Source organism: Oncorhynchus kisutch, linkage group LG4 (genome assembly GCF_002021735.2).
Source record: "Oncorhynchus kisutch isolate 150728-3 linkage group LG4, Okis_V2, whole genome shotgun sequence".
NCBI classification, from domain to species: Eukaryota; Metazoa; Chordata; class Actinopteri; order Salmoniformes; family Salmonidae; genus Oncorhynchus; species Oncorhynchus kisutch.
In genome coordinates, this window is record NC_034177.2 from 2,431,123 (window position 1) to 2,449,691 (window position 18,569).

At 43.4% G+C, this 18,569-nt stretch overlaps 1 protein-coding gene across 2 annotated transcripts in view; it reads left to right on the forward strand.

Moving 5' to 3' along the window:
* Positions 1–318: 318 nt before the first annotated feature.
* Positions 319–18,569, forward strand: part of zbtb11 (zinc finger and BTB domain containing 11) — a 30,009-nt gene continuing 11,758 nt past the window's right edge. The window contains exons 1-7 of one of the 2 annotated variants that reach the window (XM_031822297.1): positions 319–853; positions 3,019–3,272; positions 10,284–10,515; positions 10,792–12,014; positions 13,485–13,790; positions 16,730–16,964; positions 17,991–18,158. In XM_031822297.1, coding sequence (XP_031678157.1) covers positions 544–853; positions 3,019–3,272; positions 10,284–10,515; positions 10,792–12,014; positions 13,485–13,790; positions 16,730–16,964; positions 17,991–18,158 — 2,728 coding nt within the window. In that variant the 5' untranslated portion in view covers positions 319–543. The remainder of the gene's footprint in view (positions 854–3,018; positions 3,273–10,283; positions 10,516–10,791; positions 12,015–13,484; positions 13,791–16,729; positions 16,965–17,990; positions 18,159–18,569) is intronic. The other variant, XM_031822298.1, reaches the window with a different exon arrangement.

An 18,569-nucleotide genomic window follows, 5' to 3' on the forward strand; every position in this document is an offset into this window, starting at 1 on the left:
TAAGGGAGAGAACAGACTGTTGGTATCAGACCACCTGCCTGATGGTAAGGGAGAGAACAGACTGTTGGTATCAGACCTCTGCCCCCCTCCAAATGAATATTTTTGTTTCCTTACCCTGTACAGTAGGTGGCGTGAATACACCCGTAGGTTGTATTCCGCCATTAAACCTCAAAGAATGAGAAGGACGAGGCGAAAGCGAGAGGGTTTAATCTGTCCACGATAAGCAGACCACCTGCCTTCGGGACACGGACGAACACTGTTAGGGCGGAGACAAGATTACCTCGCCATTACATACAGTATCTCTGCTCTTCCGCCATTTCTCACGCCACATCCGGTTGTGCAGCAGCCATTTTGTCTGTTCATGCAAGTCCACCCCTCACGGTCAAGAACTGCGTTCCCCCTTCGAAAATAACCTGAAATATTGTATTCTTTTTGTATATTATGTGGCACTTATACGGATTTAAAAATTACAAGTTCGAAGATGGCTTTCTCTTCGAAATAAATAGCGTATTTTTTTAGTTGTGTACGCGAATAATTAAGGTTATGTCGTGCGAGGAAAGCTACTTAGCCATCAGGCGCTATCTGACTGATGAGCGGGAGCCGTACGCACCGGGGACCCATGGCAATACTAAAAGAAAGATACGTAAAGCAGCCGCTTGCTATGTCGTGCGGAATGGCACACTGTACTACCAGAGAAGGCAGAAGGGCCTGGATGAATTCACCGAGTTGGAAGTGGTGTTGCAGGCAGGACGGAGGAAGGAACTGATCGACGAGTCACACATTGTCACCGGAGAAGAGCACCTCAACCAGCATCACACTTGGGAATCAATTTCTCAGAAGTATTGGTGGAGAGGTAAAATATAATTTTACAGCTAAATTATTCAGCAACACTTGTTTTGTTTATTAGGCCAAAAGAACACGCGTAAAAGAAAGCACCAGCTGGTATATTTCCTTCGCGGTTTGTTTGCCATATGGCTCGCCAGGTCAATCAATGCGTCGTACGCTTAAAGGAGCAATATGCAGGAATCATTCCGCCATTTCCTGGTTGCAAAAAATTCTAATAGTCCGCCTAATTTCAGTTTGTGACAAAACAAAGTCATTCTACAGACAATCATTGTACCATCTAAACAGCTGTGAATAATTTGTTTGTATTTTCAGCTATTTGAAGTTGGTGTACCAAACCGAATGTAAAAGACAGCAAAAACTAAACGGGAAGCATAGAAATTATAGAAAGAACAGATACACCACCGCTACTTAGACTGGCTTTCAATGAGAATGACATATCTTTAACCTTCATTTCTATGTGCATTTAGTGGGTTACCCAAAAAGTTAAATATTGCAGTTTTAAGTTATGTGCAGGTTGAGTCATACCCGCTGTCCCCATATGTGGAGCAGGCGGGTTTAGGGTTGTGCCCTTTATCCACACAGTATTTCACTAGAGCCCAGTACAGGCATGGATTTTAAGCCTTACCCTTACCTATGCCCGCAACGTTCAGGCCCACAGTTTCTAAACCCAGAAGTGCAACATCATGAGACTTCTGTGAATGCTTGCCAAACAGGCCAAGTCAATAAGAGAAGTTAAAAATTCTTCCTTTTTTAGGTGTTCGTTTCTCAATCGAAATGCACAACCTAGATTAGAGCCAATGTCTTAAGTAGTTGAACATGTTACTCCAACCTCGTGAAAATCACACGTTTTAATATTCTTTAAAAAAAAAGAACAACTTCATATCAAAGGATTTGATTTGACGGCCTGAACATATACAGTTAGGCGAGAAACTACCTTTGAACCCGATGACATGTTTTTACAGTTTACATTTTAGTCATTTAACAGGCACTCTTGTCCAGAGCTACTTACAGGAGCAATTAGGGTTCAGTGCCTTGCTCAAGGGCTCATCGACAGATTTTTCACCTGGTCTGCTCGGGGATTTGAACTGGCAACCTTTCGGTTTCTGGCCCACCACTCTAAATCCGGTAGGCTATCTGTCGGATGAGCTTTGATAGCCAACGCTGCTATGACATCGACTAGAAGTGTGATCGGGGATTGAAGCAGTTATAGTAAAGTAGTTTTGTGAAACAATGCTAACTAGCGTTACCCATAGACTTGAAGTTATTGCGCTATCTGCTAGCATACTTGACTCCGAAACATAAAAAGTGTATCCACTAGTTCATCGGACTCTGAGGGAGTAGATAACTGGTCTCATTGCCAAAATCCTGAAGTATCAAACATCCTAAAAACAGAGCATGATGTTCTATAATCTATATTTGAACTGTAAAGAAACTAAAACAGTCAAACTGACATTTGGAAATTTTTGCACAGAGTTCAGTTTTTAGAGTTGTTGCATTTTCTCGGTGGTCCCTAACTTTTTCTCCCCGGTCCCTAAACGTCTTTGCTCCGCAAAAAAAAGTAGCGTTAAACATTCCATTCTATCGATTTATGACATTCTGGTGAGGTTCTCTGTTATCTCTACTTTTTTTTGCCGAGCAAAGACATTCTTAGGTTTTATTTATTCTTCTAGGGCAGCATATGACAGAAGAGAAGCTGCACGTATCTAATTATAGACAAGTTGACTAAATGCAGCTTAAACATTATTATTTTTTAAAGATGTAATAAGTTGGTGTCTTAAAAAAACCTTGATTAAATGAATCACCTCGTCTACATACACTACAGGTCATAAGTTTTGGAACACTTTCTCGGCCAACATTTTTACTCTCAAATTCAAAAAAAATCATTGCACCGTCTGGCTGTAGTCTACGGCGCATTCTCTATATTAGCGGGTAAGGTGCAGGTGATTTCAACTTTATCACATCTAGATGGGCGGACAGGTTTTACACGGGTCATTGCCCATATGCACATGTTTCAAAAACTGACATTTTTGGTCCAAAATGTCTACTTTTCGTTAATGTGTTGAGAGTACTGCTGCACCATAATGATGAAGGCAATACATCTAGCTACTGAAACCGTTCGGTGTGTAAGCACACTGTCTATAAATCAACGTGATTAACCCCGTGTCTTCCCAGGTATCCTGAAGCAGGTGAAGGACTACATGAGACAGTGTAGGCAGTGCCAGAACAGACAGGACCGGAGAGGGTTGTCAGAGGACCGGAGCGGATCCAGACTGGTGGGCCGACCAGGGAGACCAAGGAGGGTCACAACCCCAGCCAGTGACGATGATGAGGTGGAGGAGGAAGAGGAGGAGGAGATGGACTTGGTGACTTCCATTCATCACAAGACCAAGAGCCCCAGGACTGTGGCTAAACACGAACTGGTCTTTGTCAGTGTTGCTGTATTTTTTTGGGGGGGGGGGGGGGGGGGGGATATAGCCTAGTCACTTTACTGAAACTATACTGTCTAGTGTTGTCTTGGGTCTCTCTCTGTCTAGTGTTGTCTTAGGTATCTCTCTCTCTGTCTAGTGTTGTCTTAGGTCTCTCTCTGTCTAGTGTTGTCTTAGGTCTCTCTGTCTAGTGTTGTCTTAGGTCTCTCTGTCTAGTGTTGTCTTTGGTCTCTCTGTCTAGTGTTGTCTTAGGTCTCTCTGTCTAGTGTTGTCTTAGGTATCTCTCTCTCTGTCTAGTGTTGTCTTAGGTCTCTCTCTGTCTAGTGTTGTCTTGGGTCTCTCTGTCTAGTGTTGTCTTAGGTCTCTCTGTCTAGTGTTGTCTTTGGTCTCTCTGTCTAGTGTTGTCTTAGGTCTCTCTGTCTAGTGTTGTCTTAGGTATCTCTCTCTCTGTCTAGTGTTGTCTTAGGTCTCTCTCTGTCTAGTGTTGTCTTAGGTCTCTCTGTCTAGTGTTGTCTTTGGTCTCTCTGTCTAGTGTTGTCTTAGGTCTCTCTGTCTAGTGTTGTCTTAGGTCTCTCTGTCTAGTGTTGTCTTTGGTCTCTCTGTCTAGTGTTGTCTTTGGTCTCTCTGTCTAGTGTTGTCTTTGGTCTCTCTGTCTAGTGTTGTCTTTGGTCTCTCTGTCTAGTGTTGTCTTGGGTCTCTCTGTCTAGTGTTGTCTTGGGTCTCTCTGTCTAGTGTTGTCTTGGGTCTCTCTGTCTAGTGTTGTCTTAGGTCTCTCTCTGTCTAGTGTTGTCTTAGGTCTCTCTCTGTCTAGTGTTGTCTTAGGTCTCTCTCTGTCTAGTGTTGTCTTAGGTCTCTCTCTGTCTAGTGTTGTCTTGGGTCTCTCTGTCTAGTGTTGTCTTAGGTCTCTCTCTGTCTAGTGTTGTCTTTGGTCTCTCTGTCTAGTGTTGTCTTAGGTCTCTCTGTCTAGTGTTGTCTTTGGTCTCTCTGTCTAGTGTTGTCTTAGGTCTCTCTGTCTAGTGTTGTCTTTGGTCTCTCTGTCTAGTGTTGTCTTAGGTCTCTCTCTGTCTAGTGTTGTCTTGGGTCTCTCTGTCTAGTGTTGTCTTAGGTCTCTCTCTGTCTAGTGTTGTCTTTGGTCTCTCTGTCTAGTGTTGTCTTAGGTCTCTCTGTCTAGTGTTGTCTTTGGTCTCTCTGTCTAGTGTTGTCTTAGGTCTCTCTGTCTAGTGTTGTCTTGGGTCTCTCTGTCTAGTGTTGTCTTAGGTCTCTCTCTGTCTAGTGTTGTCTTAGGTCTCTCTCTGTCTAGTGTTGTCTTGGGTCTCTCTGTCTAGTGTTGTCTTAGGTCTCTCTGTCTAGTGTTGTCTTAGGTCTCTCTCTGTCTAGTGTTGTCTTGGGTCTCTCTGTCTAGTGTTGTCTTGGGTCTCTCTGTCTAGTGTTGTCTTAGGTCTCTCTCTGTCTAGTGTTGTCTTAGGTCTCTCTCTGTCTAGTGTTGTCTTAGGTCTCTCTCTCTCTGTCTAGTGTTGTCTTAGGTCTCTTCTCTGTCTAGTGTTGTCTTAGGTCTCTCTCTGTCTAGTGTTGTCTTGGGTCTCTCTGTCTAGTGTTGTCTTAGGTCTCTCTGTCTAGTGTTGTCTTAGGTCTCTCTCTGTCTAGTGTTGTCTTAGGTCTCTCTCTGTCTAGTGTTGTCTTAGGTCTCTCTGTCTAGTGTTGTCTTAGGTCTCTCTGTCTAGTGTTGTCTTAGGTCTCTCTGTCTAGTGTTGTCTTAGGTCTCTCTCTGTCTAGTGTTGTCTTAGGTCTCTCTCTGTCTAGTGTTGTCTTAGGTCTCTCTCTGTCTAGTGTTGTCTTGGTCTCTCTGTCTAGTGTTGTCTTGGGTCTCTCTGTCTAGTGTTGTCTTAGGTCTCTCTGTCTAGTGTTGTCTTAGGTCTCTCTCTGTCTAGTGTTGTCTTAGGTCTCTCTGTCTAGTGTTGTCTTAGGTCTCTCTGTCTAGTGTTGTTTTAGGTCTCTCTGTCTAGTGTTGTCTTAGGTCTCTCTGTCTAGTGTTGTCTTAGGTCTCTCTCTGTCTAGTGTTGTCTTAGGTCTCTCTCTGTCTAGTGTTGTCTTAGGTCTCTCTCTGTCTAGTGTTGTCTTAGGTCTCTCTCTGTCTAGTGTTGTCTTAGGTCTCTCTCTGTCTAGTGTTGTCTTGGGTCTCTCTGTCTAGTGTTGTCTTAGGTCTGTCTAGTGTTGTCTTAGGTCTCTCTGTCTAGTGTTGTCTTAGGTCTCTCTGTCTAGTGTTGTCTTAGGTCTCTCTGTCTAGTGTTGTCTTAGGTCTCTCTCTGTCTAGTGTTGTCTTAGGTCTCTCTCTGTCTAGTGTTGTCTTAGGTCTCTCTGTCTAGTGTTGTCTTAGGTCTCTCTGTCTAGTGTTGTCTTTGGTCTCTCTGTCTAGTGTTGTCTTAGGTCTGTCTAGTGTTGTCTTAGGTCTGTCTAGTGTTGTCTTAGGTCTCTCTCTGTCTAGTGTTGTCTTAGGTCTCTCTGTCTAGTGTTGTTTAGGTCTCTCTGTCTAGTGTTGTCTTAGGTCTCTCTGTCTAGTGTTGTCTTAGGTCTCTCTCTGTCTAGTGTTGTCTTAGGTCTCTCTCTGTCTAGTGTTGTCTTAGGTCTCTCTCTGTCTAGTGTTGTCTTTAGGTCTCTCTCTGTCTAGTGTTGTCTTAGGTCTCTCTCTGTCTAGTGTTGTCTTGGGTCTCTCTGTCTAGTGTTGTCTTAGGTCTGTCTAGTGTTGTCTTAGGTCTCTCTGTCTAGTGTTGTCTTAGGTCTCTCTGTCTAGTGTTGTCTTAGGTCTCTCTCTGTCTAGTGTTGTCTTAGGTCTCTCTCTGTCTAGTGTTGTCTTAGGTCTCTCTCTGTCTAGTGTTGTCTTAGGTCTCTCTGTCTAGTGTTGTCTTAGGTCTCTCTGTCTAGTGTTGTCTTTGGTCTCTCTGTCTAGTGTTGTCTTAGTCTCTCTGTCTAGTGTTGTCTTAGGTATCTCTCTCTCTGTCTAGTGTTGTCTTAGGTCTCTCTCTGTCTAGTGTTGTCTTGGGTCTCTCTGTCTAGTGTTGTCTTAGGTCTCTCTGTCTAGTGTTGTCTTTGGTCTCTCTGTCTAGTGTTGTCTTAGTCTCTCTGTCTAGTGTTGTCTTAGGTATCTCTCTCTCTGTCTAGTGTTGTCTTAGGTCTCTCTCTGTCTAGTGTTGTCTTAGGTCTCTCTGTCTAGTGTTGTCTTTGGTCTCTCTGTCTAGTGTTGTCTTAGGTCTCTCTGTCTAGTGTTGTCTTAGGTCTCTCTGTCTAGTGTTGTCTTTGGTCTCTCTGTCTAGTGTTGTCTTTGGTCTCTCTGTCTAGTGTTGTCTTTGGTCTCTCTGTCTAGTGTTGTCTTGGTCTCTCTGTCTAGTGTTGTCTTGGGTCTCTCTGTCTAGTGTTGTCTTGGGTCTCTCTGTCTAGTGTTGTCTTGGGTCTCTCTGTCTAGTGTTGTCTTGGGTCTCTCTGTCGAGTGTTGTCTTAGGTCTCTCTCTGTCTAGTGTTGTCTTAGGTCTCTCTCTGTCTAGTGTTGTCTTAGGTCTCTCTCTGTCTAGTGTTGTCTTGGGTCTCTCTGTCTAGTGTTGTCTTAGGTCTCTCTCTGTCTAGTGTTGTCTTTGGTCTCTCTGTCTAGTGTTGTCTTAGGTCTCTCTGTCTAGTGTTGTCTTTGGTCTCTCTGTCTAGTGTTGTCTTAGGTCTCTCTGTCTAGTGTTGTCTTTGGTCTCTCTGTCTAGTGTTGTCTTAGGTCTCTCTCTGTCTAGTGTTGTCTTGGGTCTCTCTGTCTAGTGTTGTCTTAGGTCTCTCTCTGTCTAGTGTTGTCTTTGGTCTCTCTGTCTAGTGTTGTCTTAGGTCTCTCTGTCTAGTGTTGTCTTTGGTCTCTCTGTCTAGTGTTGTCTTAGGTCTCTCTGTCTAGTGTTGTCTTGGGTCTCTCTGTCTAGTGTTGTCTTAGGTCTCTCTCTGTCTAGTGTTGTCTTAGGTCTCTCTCTGTCTAGTGTTGTCTTGGGTCTCTCTGTCTAGTGTTGTCTTAGGTCTCTCTGTCTAGTGTTGTCTTAGGTCTCTCTCTGTCTAGTGTTGTCTTGGGTCTCTCTGTCTAGTGTTGTCTTGGGTCTCTCTGTCTAGTGTTGTCTTAGGTCTCTCTCTGTCTAGTGTTGTCTTAGGTCTCTCTCTGTCTAGTGTTGTCTTAGGTCTCTCTCTCTCTGTCTAGTGTTGTCTTAGGTCTCTCTCTGTCTAGTGTTGTCTTAGGTCTCTCTCTGTCTAGTGTTGTCTTGGGTCTCTCTGTCTAGTGTTGTCTTAGGTCTCTCTGTCTAGTGTTGTCTTAGGTCTCTCTCTGTCTAGTGTTGTCTTAGGTCTCTCTCTGTCTAGTGTTGTCTTAGGTCTCTCTGTCTAGTGTTGTCTTAGGTCTCTCTGTCTAGTGTTGTCTTAGGTCTCTCTGTCTAGTGTTGTCTTAGGTCTCTCTCTGTCTAGTGTTGTCTTAGGTCTCTCTCTGTCTAGTGTTGTCTTAGGTCTCTCTGTCTAGTGTTGTTTTAGGTCTCTCTGTCTAGTGTTGTCTTAGGTCTCTCTGTCTAGTGTTGTCTTAGGTCTCTCTCTGTCTAGTGTTGTCTTAGGTCTCTCTCTGTCTAGTGTTGTCTTAGGTCTCTCTCTGTCTAGTGTTGTCTTAGGTCTCTCTCTGTCTAGTGTTGTCTTAGGTCTCTCTGTCTAGTGTTGTCTTGGGTCTCTCTGTCTAGTGTTGTCTTAGGTCTGTCTAGTGTTGTCTTAGGTCTCTCTGTCTAGTGTTGTCTTAGGTCTCTCTGTCTAGTGTTGTCTTAGGTCTCTCTCTGTCTAGTGTTGTCTTAGGTCTCTCTCTGTCTAGTGTTGTCTTAGGTCTCTCTCTGTCTAGTGTGTCTTAGGTCTCTCTCTGTCTAGTGTTGTCTTGGGTCTCTCTGTCTAGTGTTGTCTTAGGTCTGTCTAGTGTTGTCTTGGGTCTCTCTGTCTAGTGTTGTCTTAGGTCTCTCTCTCTGTCTAGTGTTGTTTTAGGTCTCTCTGTCTAGTGTTGTCTTAGGTATTCTCTCTCTCTGTCTAGTGTTGTCTTAGGTCTCTCTCTGTCTAGTGTTGTCTTAGGTCTCTCTGTCTAGTGTTGTCTTAGGTCTCTCTGTCTAGTGTTGTCTTAGGTCTCTCTGTCTAGTGTTGTCTTAGGTCTCTCTGTCTAGTGTTGTCTTAGGTCTCTCTCTGTCTAGTGTTGTCTTAGGTCTCTCTCTGTCTAGTGTTGTCTTAGGTCTCTCTCTGTCTAGTGTTGTCTTAGTCTCTCTCTGTCTAGTGTTGTCTTTAGGTCTCTCTCTGTCTAGTGTTGTCTTAGGTCTCTCTCTGTCTAGTGTTGTCTTAGGTCTGTCTAGTGTTGTCTTAGGTCTCTCTGTCTAGTGTTGTCTTAGGTCTCTCTGTCTAGTGTTGTCTTAGGTCTCTCTGTCTAGTGTTGTCTTAGGTCTCTCTGTCTATGTTGTCTTAGGTCTCTCTCTGTCTAGTGTTGTCTTAGGTCTCTCTGTCTAGTGTTGTCTTAGGTCTCTCTCTGTCTAGTGTTGTCTTAGGTCTCTCTCTGTCTAGTGTTGTCTTGGGTCTCTCTGTCTAGTGTTGTCTTAGGTCTGTCTAGTGTTGTCTTGGGTCTCTCTGTCTAGTGTTGTCTTAGGTCTCTCTCTCTGTCTAGTGTTGTTTTAGGTCTCTCTGTCTAGTGTTGTCTTAGGTATCTCTCTCTCTGTCTAGTGTTGTCTTAGGTCTCTCTCTGTCTAGTGTTGTCTTAGGTCTCTCTGTCTAGTGTTGTCTTAGGTCTCTCTGTCTAGTGTTGTCTTAGGTCTCTCTGTCTAGTGTTGTCTTAGGTCTCTCTCTGTCTAGTGTTGTCTTAGGTCTCTCTCTGTCTAGTGTTGTCTTAGGTCTCTCTCTGTCTAGTGTTGTCTTAGGTCTCTCTCTGTCTAGTGTTGTCTTAGGTCTCTCTGTCTAGTGTTGTCCTAGGTCTCTGTCTAGTGTTGTCTTAGGTCTCTGTCTAGTGTTGTCTTAGGTCTCTGTCTAGTGTTGTCTTAGGTCTCTGTCTAGTATTGTCTTAGGTCTCTGTCTAGTGTTGTCTTAGGTCTCTGTCTAGTGTTGTCTTAGGTCTCTGTCTAGTGTTGTCTTAGGTCTCTCTCTGTCTAGTGTTGTCTTAGGTCTCTCTCTGTCTAGTGTTGTCTTAGGTCTCTCTCTGTCTAGTGTTGTCTTAGGTCTCTCTGTCTAGTGTTGTCTTAGGTCTCTCTGTCTAGTGTTGTCTTAGGTCTCTCTGTCTCTGTCTAGTGTTGTCTTAGGTCTCTCTCTCTGTCTAGTGTTGTCTTAGGTCTCTCTCTCTGTCTAGTGTTGTCTTAGGTCTCTCTCTCTGTCTAGTGTTGTCTTAGGTCTCTCTCTCTCTGTCTAGTGTTGTCTTAGGTCTCTCTCTCTCTGTCTAGTGTTGTCTTAGGTCTCTCTCTCTCTGTCTAGTGTTGTCTTAGGTATCTCTGTCTAGTGTTGTCTTAGGTATCTCTGTCTAGTGTTGTCTTAGGTATCTCTGTCTAGTGTTGTCTTAGGTATCTCTGTCTAGTGTTGTCTTAGGTCTCTCTGTCTAGTGTTGTCTTAGGTCTCTCTGTCTAGTGTTGTCTTAGGTCTCTCTCTCTGTCTAGTGTTGTCTTAGGTCTCTCTCTCTGTCTAGTGTTGTCTTAGGTCTCTCTCTCTGTCTAGTGTTGTCTTGGGTCTCTCTGTCTAGTGTTGTCTTGGGTCTCTCTGTCTAGTGTTGTCTTAGGTCTGTCTAGTGTTGTCTTGGGTCTCTCTGTCTAGTGTTGTCTTAGGTCTCTCTGTCTAGTGTTGTCTTAGGTCTCTCTGTCTAGTGTTGTCTTAGGTCTCTCTCTGTCTAGTGTTGTCTTAGGTCTCTCTCTGTCTAGTGTTGTCTTAGGTATCTCTTCCAGGTGGACGGTAGTCGTGACTTCCTGTGTTATCTATCCAGGTGGACGGTAGTCGTGACTTCCTGTGTTATCTATCCAGGTGGACAGTAAGGGAGTGGTGAAGCAGTACCTTCCCAGACACGGTCAGACGATGCTGGACAAGCTGAACCAGCAGCGCCTCAACAACCAGTTCTGTGACATCACGCTGCTGATCGAGGGGGAGGAGCACAGGGCCCACAAGGCTGTGCTGGCCGCCTGCAGCGACTACTTTAATGAGCTGTTTATAGAGAAGGGAGCTGTGTCCAGTCACGAAGCGGTGGTCGACCTCTCAGGTGAGACATGGAGAAGGTGCTGGGTGAGGACGTCTGATGAATGACTCCAGTGTAAAGGAACCTTTTCGTCTCATGGACTCCAGACCACCAGAGGATGAATCGGGGGTACAAGTCTGTCGAGAGTAGTTATCAGAACAGCAGGAAAAAGGTCACCGTCTTGTGGCCGTATAGGTCCTGAGTTATAAAATGGTTGGATGATGTTTCCCTGTCATTATCATCATCTTACTGAGGTGGTTTGGTCAGAGGAATAACCCGTTTCTCTCTCTCTCTCCTCAGGTTTCAGCAAGGTCAGTTTCCTCCCCCTGCTAGAGTTTGCATACACCTCCAACCTCTGCTTCAACTTCTGTGTGATGGCCGACGTTGCCACGCTGGCCCGACACCTTCTGATGGCCGAGGTCCTTCAGATCTGTGAGTCCGTCCACAAGCAGGTGGAGGAGCAGAAGCTGATGGTCTACCAGCAAGGAGACATCCACACGGTGGTGTCCAGCCAGCCTGCACCCCAACAGGCCCCGAATGAAGACCCTGGGGCCTACATTATGACTATCGGCAGCGACGGCCATGCCGTGGTGACTCATACTGGGCTAGCTGGAGCAGGGGAGGACCTGGACTCCCTGGCTGTCGTGGAAAACACAGCAGAGTCCTTCAGAGGGGATCTGACGTCTGTAGTCAACCAGGCTCTGGGAGGTGAACCAGGGGAGACTATGACCGTGGTTGGGGAGGCAGGGTCAGAGACGGTGACTCTAGTCACCCACAGTAGCCAGGCCCGGGTAGGCGAGTCGGTCACCCTCTTCTCCCCTACTGGCGAGACCGAGACCATGACGGTCGTGACCCACAGCGGCCAGGCCCGGGTAGGCGAGTCGGTCACCCTCTTCTCCCCTACTGGAGAGACCGAGACCATGACGGTTGTGACCCACAGCGGCCAGGCCGGCGCCAATGAGTCCCTGGCCGTGGTGTCAGCTTGTCTGGCCCTGGAGCAACAGCAACATGATGAAGGGGAAGAGGGGGACTCCCTCTCCATGGAGCCGGGGGCCTTCCTCATCAGCGTGGACCCAGGGAAGGTGGCCCCTACTGAGGTGGTCCATCTGGCTGTAGAGCCACCTGTAGTCCAGGTGGATCCAGCACCCCAGGAGGAGGAAACGTCGGCACACCAGACTGTCGATCCAGCACCCCAGGAGGAGGAGACGTCGGCGCACCAGACTGTCGATCCAGCACCCCAGGCCGAGCCCCAGCCCCCCAAGAGGAAGAGAGGACGTCCTGCCAAGGTGAAGCATGAGGTGATCGAGGAGCCAGAGTCTCCTGTCGAGGAGGAGGTGGTGGAGGTGCCAGAGCCGGTCTCTACTCTTGCAGAGGAGGTTCAGAGGACCCATGACCCCTATAAGAGACGCCTACGGCAGCGTTCCATGGGGGAGGGGGGGTACGTCAGGCTACACATGGGGCTGGAGGAGGACAAAGAGGACAAGAAGGGAGCCCAGACCCCACAGCGCCCAAGCACCCCCAAGGTAGGCTATAGACAAACACCTGAACGGAATCACAGTCACTATAGATTCAGTCTTTGCGCTTGTGTGTCTGTCTCTCTCTCTCGTAGAATAATAGTGAAGACATCAAAACTATAAAATAACACATATGGAATCATGTAGTAACCAAAAAAGTGTTAAACAAATCAAAATATATTTTATATTTGAGATTCTTCAAAGTAGCCACCCTTTGCCTTGATGACAGCTTTGCACACTCTTGGCATTCTCTCAAACAGCTTCATGAGGAATGCTTTTCCAACGGTCTGAAGGAGTTCCCACATATGCTAACAACTTGTTGGCTGCTTTTCCTTCACTCTGCGGTCCGACTCATCCCAAACCATCTCAATTGGGTTGAAGTCGGGGGATTGTGCAGGCCAGGTCATCTGATGCAGCACTTCATCCAATGTCCTTCCTGGTCAAATAGCCCTTACATAGACTGGAGGTGTGTTGGGTCATTGTCCTATTGAAAAACAAATGATAGTCCCATTAAGCGCAAACCTGATGGGATGGTGTAGTGCTGCAGAATGTTGTGGTAGCCATGCTGGTTAAGTGTGCCTTGAATTCTAAATAAATCACTGTCAGTGTCACCAGCAAAGAACCATCACACCTCCTCCTCCATGCTTCACGGTGGGAACCACACATGCTCAGATTTGGACTCATCAGACCAAAGGACATGTCCATTGCTTGTGTTTCTTGGCCAAAGCAAGTCTCTTCTTCTTATTATTCTGAGGTTGGTATCTCTAATGAAGTTATCCTCTGCAGCAGAGGTAACTCTGGGTCTTCCGTTCTGTGGCGGTCCTCCTGAGAGACAGTTTCATCATAGCACTTGATGGTTTTTTGCGACTGCACTTGAAGAAACTATCGAAGTTCTTGTAATTTTCCGTATTGACTGACCTTCATGTCTTAAAGTAATGATGGACTGTCGTTTCTCTTTGCTTATTTGAGCTGTTCTTGTCATAATATGGACTTGGTATTTTACCAAATAGGGCTATCTTCTGTATACCACCCCTACCTTGTCACAACACAACTGATTGGCTCAAATGCATTAAGGAAAGAAATTTGACAAATTTAAGTTATATCAAGGCACACCTGTTAATTGAAATGCATTCCAGGTGACTACCTCATGAAGCTGGTTGAGAGAATGCCAAGAGTGTGCAAAGCTGTCATCAAGGCGAAGGGTGGCAACATTGAAGAAACTCTAATATAACATATATTTAGATTGGTTTAACACTGTTTTGGTTACTACATGATTCCATATGTGTTATTTCATAGTGTTGATGTCTTCACTATTACTCCACAATCTAGAAAATAATTGGGGCTACACATTTTTTATAAATTAAAATTAAAACTAACCCTTGAATGAGTAGGTGTGTCCAAACTTAACTTTTGACTGGTTGTGTGTGTTACCCATCCTAACTGTTCTGTATCTCTTTTCCAAACCCCAACACCCTCAAGAAGAGGGGTAGACCCGCCAAGAGGCACGTTGAAGAGATGGAAGCTGCTGTGGCCGGTATGGAGAATGTTGTCCAGACAGAGACTGAGGGCGTCCAATCACCAGACGGCATTCTATATGGAGCACCTATCACAGAGCAGCCCGTGGGGCAGGGGCCAGAGCCGGGTCAAGGCCCCTCGCAGCCAGATGGAGGGAGTGAGGTGGAGGGAGAACACGCCTGTTCAGAGTGTGGACTGTCGTTTCACAGGCGCTATGCGCTCATCATGCACACGCTCAAACACGAGAAGACCCGAGGATACAAGTGTACTGTACGTATGTATGATGTCAGTTGGTCCTTTTGTGGCAGGGCTGAAATGCAGTGGAAATGTTTTTCAACTTTTGGCCACAACTGTAGTAGTGCACGTACCAACAACACTGTTCTCTAGATGAAGTAGTGTAGGGGTCTCTAAATAGGTCTGTGAGTCATGTAGCTTCCCGACACACAGACTGCAGGGGGCTGAGGCCAGGGGGCTGAGGCCAGGGGGCTGAGGCCAGGGGGCTGAGGCCAGGGGGCTCTCTTTAGAGATGATGTAGCTCTGAGTGAACAGAGATGTTATAGTGTTGTCTCCAGAGTTCCCCTACAGACGGCCACCTCTCTTTAGAGATGATGTAGCTCTGAGTGAACAGAGATGTTATAGTGTTGTCTCCAGAGTTCCCCTACTGGTGTCCCTGCGGGTGATTTTTATTTGGCCCCCCAAGTTTTCTGAGCGGGATAAAATAGGTGGTGTATATGGTTTCTATTTTTTTATAGATACATGTTTTAAACCTACATACAAAAATATATTTTTTTCAATTGTCATATACATACATATACATACATACATACATACATACATACATACATACATACATACATACTCATACATACATACATACATACATACATACAATACATACATACATACATACATACATACAGTAATACATAATACATACATACATACATACATACATAATACAGACATAACATACATACATACATACATACCTACATACATACATACATACATACATACATACCTACATACATACATTACATACATACATACATACATTACATACATACATACATACATACATACATACATACATACATACAGACATACATAGCCTACATACATCATACCACCATCATACATACTACATACATACATACATACATACATACATACATACATACATACATACATACAACATACATACATACATACACATACATACATACATACTACTACATACATCATACATACATACATACATACATACATACATACATACATACATACATACATACATACATACATACATACATACATACATACATACATACATACATACATACATACATACATACATACATACATACATACATACATACATACATACATACATACATACATACATACATACATACATACATACATACATACATACATACATACATACATACATACATACATACATACATACATACATACACATACATACATACATACATACATACATACATACATACATACATACATACATACATACATACATACATACATACATACATACATACATACATACATACATACATACATACATACATACATACATACATACATACATACATACATACATACATACATACATACATACATACATACATACATACATACATACATACATACATACATACATACATACATACATACATACATACATACATACATACATACATACATACATACATACATACATACATACATACATACATACATACATACATACATACATACATACAGACATACATACATCATAGCATACATACATACATACATACATACATACAACATACATACATACATACATACATACATAACATACAACATACATACATACATACTTACATACATAAATAACAGACAATACACTACATACATACATCCACTACATACATACATACAATAACATACACTACATACATACATATACATACATACTACATACATACATACATACATACATACAGACATACATACATACATACATACATACTAACATACATACATACATACTACATACATACATACATACAGAAACATACATACATAAATACATCAACATACATCATACATACATACATACATACATCATACATACATACATATACATACATACATACATACATACATACATACATACTATACATACATACATACATACTACATACATACATACATCATACATACATCATACATACATACATACATACATCTACATGCTAGACATACATACATACATACATACATACATACATACATACAGACATACATACATACATACTACATACATAACATCATACATAAATACATACATACATACATACATACATACATACATACTACATACATACATACATACATACAGTACATACATACATACATACATACATACATACATATACATACATACATCAATACATACTACCATACACTACATACATACATACATACATACATACCTACATACCTACTTACATACATACAGACATACAATCATACATACAGACATACTACATACATACATACATACACATACATACATATACATACATACAGACTACTACATACATACACATACATACTACATACATACATACATACATACATACAAGACATCTACATACAACATACATACATAATTACATACTCCATACAGACATACATACATACATACATACATACATACATACATACATACATACATAATACATACATACATACATGCATGTAAAGAGATTCTATATAGATATATAATCAGCCAGGTGATGGGGGGCTGCCATAATCAACATCCACGTCTTCGTCGCCCGGGGAACGTAATGAGATGTAATATTACGGAGGGCAGTAATTGGTCCGTTTACACCATGGAGCTCTCAATGACTTATGTACAGTAACACCATCACATCCTTACCCCAGGTAGTCTTTCATTCACATTGGAAACAGGACTTGGTTGATAACATTATCTTTGTGATACTAGCTAGACCCCTTCCTAATATTGAGTTGAAACCTCCCTCCCTCTTTTTGCCCTCAGAACAGCCTCAATTCGTCACTCAGGGTATGTGATCGTATACAGGCATTGGTCCCGCTGCTGTGTCTAGTTGACGATCCCGCTGTGTGGTCTCACCAGACTGCAATGCTGACTACACTTCTTCTTTCTCTAGTTATGTAACAAGGAGTTTCAGTACGCTGCCTCTCTGAGGGCCCATCTGGCCAGACACAAGCACCAGAAGAGTCAGAGGCCGACCCTGGTCAGGGTCCCCCAGCCCCACGGCGAGGAGGGCGTCGAGGGGGACGGCAGGACCAAGGGACGCACCAAGAGAGAGTTTGTCTGTGACATCTGTGGAAAGACTCTTCCTAAGCTGTACTCTCTGAGGATCCACATGCTGAACCACACTGGTCAGTTTCCCCCAGCTGTCAGGTGGTAAAGCGCCTGTATAAATCTGTTGTTATCAGGGGTCACGTTAAGCTTTCCGAAATCAGAAACACAGACCATCAAAAAAACATCTGTTTTTAAACCATTTCGTCTGTTTTTAATAATAATGTTTTGTTGATGAGGGGAGGTTTCTTATGTCTACTATCAAAATACTGCAGCCAGCTACATTTCCTAATGTTTCGCTTAAACTTAATCCTAAACTTAATCCTAAACTTAATCCTAAACTTAATCCTAAACTTAATCTTAAACTTAATCCTAAACTTAATCCTAAACTTAATCCTAAACTTAATCCTAAACTTAATCCTAAACTTAATCCTAAACTTAATCCTAAACTTAATCCTAAACTTAATCCTAAACTTAATCCTAAACTTAATCTTAAACTTAATCTTAAACTTAATCCTAAACTTAATCTTGCATTTTAACTTAGTTACTTTTCTCCGGTAGTTTTACTATCATCTCTTCCTCTCTGCTATTGGTCAGAGCGAGGTCAGCTGATCGAATGCCTGTTTGTGAACGCGGGAATTTGATTGGTCTGACGACGAGAGCGAAGGTTTCTCGTCTGATTGGAGAAACTCGACCTGAAACACAAACTTAGTCTGAAGTCGAGCAGAAATTACAATGAGAAACATTTTACATCTGCGTTTACGCAATGCAGCAAGATCGTTAAATATATTTGTTTCTGTGTGAGAAATGTAGAATTCTGCGTTGACTTGGCCTCGTTGTTGTTATTATTGATTTTAAGGATTCAATTCTATGGCGGGTTATAGGCTTCTGGCCTTTTAAAGGCAATGTTCCTGCGATCACAGAAATTGTATCCACAGAAAACACTGCATATATCACCTCAATTTGAAGTTGCCTTTTTAAAGCGGCAAGGCCTATTAGCTGGGTTGTGAATCCTTAATGTCAATAAAGCGGTAAGGCCTATTAGCTGGTGTTGGGATTGAATCCTAGCCTTGATATTGTTATTCTAATTGTTGTTGTTTCTACAGGGGTACGGCCCCACTCCTGCAGGGTCTGTGGGAAGACCTTCGCTCATAAACACAGCCTGAAGATGCACAGAGCTCTACATGACGCTGCTAAACAGTTCCACTGTCTGCTCTGTGACAAGTCCTTCGTTAGTAAGAGAAGTCTGGAGGAACACACCAGTATTCACACAGGTACAACATTATCCTCAGACACTAGTATTCACACAGGTACAACATTATCCTCAGACACTAGTATTCACACAGGTACAACATTATCCTCAGACACTAGTATTCACACAGGTACAACATTATCCTCAGACAGCAGTATTCACACAGGTACAACATTATCCTCAGACAGCAGTATTCACACGGGTACAACATTATCCTTAGACAGCAGCATTCACACGGGTACACCATTATCCTCAGACAGCAGCATTCACACGGGTACCACATTATCCTCAGACACCAGCATTCACACGGCTACCACATTATCCTCAGACACCAGCATTCACACGGCTACAACATTATCCTCGGACACCAGCATTCACACGGGTACACCATTATCCTCAGACAGCAGCATTCACACGGGTACAACATTATCCT